The sequence below is a fragment of the Malania oleifera genome, chromosome 4 (genome assembly GCF_029873635.1).
Source record: "Malania oleifera isolate guangnan ecotype guangnan chromosome 4, ASM2987363v1, whole genome shotgun sequence".
Lineage (NCBI taxonomy): Eukaryota > Viridiplantae > Streptophyta > Magnoliopsida > Santalales > Ximeniaceae > Malania > Malania oleifera.
In genome coordinates, this window is record NC_080420.1 from 45,439,318 (window position 1) to 45,442,877 (window position 3,560).

Here is a 3,560-nt window from a genome sequence, read left to right on the forward strand (position 1 = left end):
TGAATCAGGCAAAGCACATATATATTGTATATTAATACACGTACTCAGCCCAGCTAGATTGATACAAGTGATAAGGAGTAGAGTCCCTGAATTAAAAATACACATATTCATATGCATACCCATACACACATACACATAAAAATTATGCATCCACATGTGCCCCATCTCATGCACGCAGAGAAGCGGTAATTAGATGGAACCTATATATCTATAGAACTAGTTGTAGAGCAAAACAGAGCTGTGTATTGCGGCGGAAGGACCAGAGCTGGATGTCCATGTTGTTTTGGAGCATGGTTTTTGCAACTACGTCATTCCACTTCGAAACCAGGGCATAACACGAGCTGGTCTTGCCTTTCTCCTTCTTCATGTCCCACTTTTTCAATCGAATGCCCAAGAATACATGAAGGTCTTGTGCATGTGGGTGATCAACCATCAAGGGCACCTCCATGCCAACCAGCTTCTTCCCGGATGTATCGCGCTGTGAGAGATAAAAGTTCTTCTCCTTCATAGTCAGAAATTCAGACATGACTTGGACAAGTGGGATGGAGAGCCGATTGTGGCTCCTGCTAACATCGGTGGATGAGAGCTTTTTTTGGATGACGGGGAGAATGTCACTGCCGCCAATTTGGATGATGCCGTTTCTGAGACGATGGCTCATTTCAGCAGCTGCAGAATTAACAAAAAAAAAAAACATCACTGATACTGTTACTGCATTCAACGGAATGATGGTGAGGGAAGATATGGGGGGAATTGGGTGATGATGAAGGTGAATTAGATGGTACAAGCTGAAGATGGTGAAGATCGTGGTTAGAGGAATCACATTCAGTGCTGTGAAGAGAGGATGCAACAGCAGCCACTAGCGACAACTGCTCCCATGGCTCGTCTGGGATGCGCAACCCATCAAAATCTTCCCTACTCAATAGCCTCAATTCTTTCTCCTCCTCCATTAATATTGCTGCTCTTCTTCTTCTTCTTAAATTGCAATTGATTGAAGGCAGGCGCAGGGGATCAATCCAACTACACAGGGAATGATGCACCACACCCAATCTGGAGGAGAGAGAGAGTGAGCGAGAGCACCAAAAAGGAAGGATCCAACTTGAATATAAAGGGCTAGAGGGAAATAATAATAGTGATAAAAATTAAGTAAAAAATAGGACAGAATGAACAGGAGGATTGAAGCCTCAATGGTACAAAGTAGGACACGTGTCAATTCAAAAATTACTACTCGCCCTACCAACTATATAAGGCACTTTTTCAAAACCCTCACATCAAAGAGATATGTGCACCTTCAAAGACCCAAGTCATGAAAGATATACAAATTCCTTAATATATATATATATTCTTAATATTTTATGAGGTCCAAATGAGACCTAAAGGGTTTGTACATTTTCAAAACGTTAAGGGCACGATAATATCGAATTATTATCAAATGACTGCTAAACTTTCCTCTAGCAAAAATTTATGTCTCTCCCTTTGCTAATATTTTAAAAATGCAGTGGAATAAAATTTTTAATGATATTTTTGCTCTTATGAGGCGCACACACACATGAATGTGTGTGTGTTATATAATGTTATAAATATTTTATAAACCATACAACTACACACTATAATTTTGTTGACCTATATGCACTTTGTCAATCCATTAGTTTTTGGAGAGGGGTAAAGACCCCCTTTAAAGCCCGATGAAGATTGTTTGTTGAAATATTAGGGAATAATTTGGGATCTTTAACTTATGTATAAATATACCCTTGCATTGTTGAATAATAAATATAGAAAAATCTCCTTACTCAATTTTAACATGGTATCAGAGCAGGTTACGTTCAAAACCTAATTTTTTTTCTTCTTTCTTCCTTAACCTTCATTGTTGCCGCCCATTCTTTCTGAACACACGCCGACACCGTGATCCCTTCGGCATTCCCTACAGTTCGTGCTTAGTTTTACGACATCGTCTCATCGCCTCCGACTGGCCCCATCCTCCTTCTGCTCAACCACCCATTCTGACGACATCATCGTCATCGTCTTCAGCAACTTAGAATAAAATAATATACATGTAGAGAATTTGTCACGTGAACCGTAACACAGACGCGTGAATACCCGGTGCGTAATCCAAAATAATATACATGTACTTCACACTGCATAAAATAAAATAATAAATACATTAGATTTAATTGTTTGATATCAATTTATAATTGTACAATCATAAGATCACTTGTTTTTTAGAGAAAAAAAAAAAATCAGTGGCATCAGAAACATAATCATTAAACAATACTGGATGCCATTTTCTGGAAGCATGTGAACTAAAACCCTCACGTTTTGGTAATTTAATAAAGAAATGGTCTTAACTACAAATTCCATCTGAAAAGTTTTATTAGACTCCGACTCATCAGTCTTACAAATTCACTAAAACATTTTTCCAGCAATACTAAAAAACTGCCCACAGTGACTCTCTCTCTCAAACCATTCACATGTAGTTTTCCAGATCGTAACTAGAAATACCAGACGAACGATGATATAGATGAAGCTGAAATTCCACTTCCTATACATATCACTTTCACAACGTACATAACAATAGATCTGGATAAACTAAAAACACCCAACAGAAAAACATCTGGTAGCTAACCAGTCATTTTAGATTTTCAATTTCTAAGCCCTCTCGCCTCGGATTCTACGCGCAAGCTGGATGTCCTTGGGCATGATGGTGACCCGCTTGGCATGAATCGCACAGAGATTGGTGTCCTCGAAGACTCCCACGAGGTAGGCCTCGGCGGCCTCCTGGAGGGCAGCAACGGCGCCGCTCTGGAACCGAAGATCGGTCTTGAAGTCCTGAGCAATTTCTCGAACCAGTCTCTGGAACGGGAGCTTCCTAATCAACAGCTCCGTGCTCTTCTGGTACCTTCTGATCTCCCTCAGCGCTACCGTTCCCGGCCTGAAGCGGTGGGGCTTTTTCACGCCGCCAGTAGCCGGAGCAGACTTCCGGGCAGCCTTGGTGGCCAGCTGCTTGCGCGGGGCCTTGCCTCCCGTCGATTTCCTCGCCGTCTGCTTAGTTCGCGCCATTTTGGAACTTGATTAGGGAAGATTACGAACTGGGGAGCGGGTGAAATTGGAAAACTGGATTGGAACTTGTTGGAGAATTTTGAATCGTGATGTTGGAAGCAGGATTTTGGTGAAGAATTTGTAGGCGAAGGCTGGGAGGGATTTGGGTTTGATTTTTGAACCTTCAGCCAAAGTTTTGTTTGGCGGGGGATTCTGGTCGTTGGATTTCGTGAGAAATGGACGGGTGAGATTTGCCGATTGAGAGTGACACGGCTTGCAGTCCGTGTGATAGGGATCCTTTGGAACTTCAGAATTTTTTTGGAAAAAAAAGTGTTGTATTTAGTTGTATTTAAATTAAGTTGGATATTTACTTTTAAATTATAAATATTATTATTTTTAATTAATAATTATTTTAATTAAAATTTAAATGTTTACTATTCAAAAATAGTATAAGATAATTTTTTTAATTAATAATAATTTTATTATTGCTGTATATTTATAACATATTACTATGAAATTATGATATA

The 3,560-nt window shown here is 39.7% G+C and overlaps 2 protein-coding genes across 2 annotated transcripts; both read right to left on the minus strand.

Annotated features, from left to right (window-relative positions):
* LOC131152623 (B3 domain-containing protein At3g25182-like) lies at positions 1 to 1,073 on the minus strand. The gene is made up of 2 exons (XM_058104375.1): positions 821 to 1,073; positions 1 to 666 (listed from the first exon to the last, which is right to left on the minus strand). Exons 1-2 carry the CDS (start codon positions 945 to 947, stop codon positions 209 to 211), a joined length of 585 nt encoding a protein of 194 aa, XP_057960358.1. The 5' UTR covers positions 948 to 1,073; the 3' UTR covers positions 1 to 208.
* Positions 1,074 to 2,338: 1,265 nt separating this feature from the next.
* Positions 2,339 to 3,312, minus strand: LOC131152624 (histone H3.2). Its single transcript, XM_058104376.1, has one exon. It carries the CDS (start codon positions 3,052 to 3,054, stop codon positions 2,644 to 2,646), a length of 411 nt encoding a protein of 136 aa, XP_057960359.1. The 5' UTR covers positions 3,055 to 3,312; the 3' UTR covers positions 2,339 to 2,643.
* Between the last annotated feature and the right edge of the window lie 248 nt (positions 3,313 to 3,560).

Bases quoted from the DNA above. Each gene is read 5' to 3' on its own strand.
- LOC131152623 (XM_058104375.1), bottom strand. From the start codon at position 947: ATGGAGGAGGAGAAAGAATTGAGGCTATTGAGTAGGGAAGATTTTGAT. The intron at 667-820 runs GTGATTCCTCTA...TTAATTCTGCAG, and splicing joins CTCTCTTCACAGCACTGAAT to CTGCTGAAATGAGCCATCGT.
- LOC131152624 (XM_058104376.1), bottom strand. From the start codon at position 3,054: ATGGCGCGAACTAAGCAGACGGCGAGGAAATCGACGGGAGGCAAGGCC.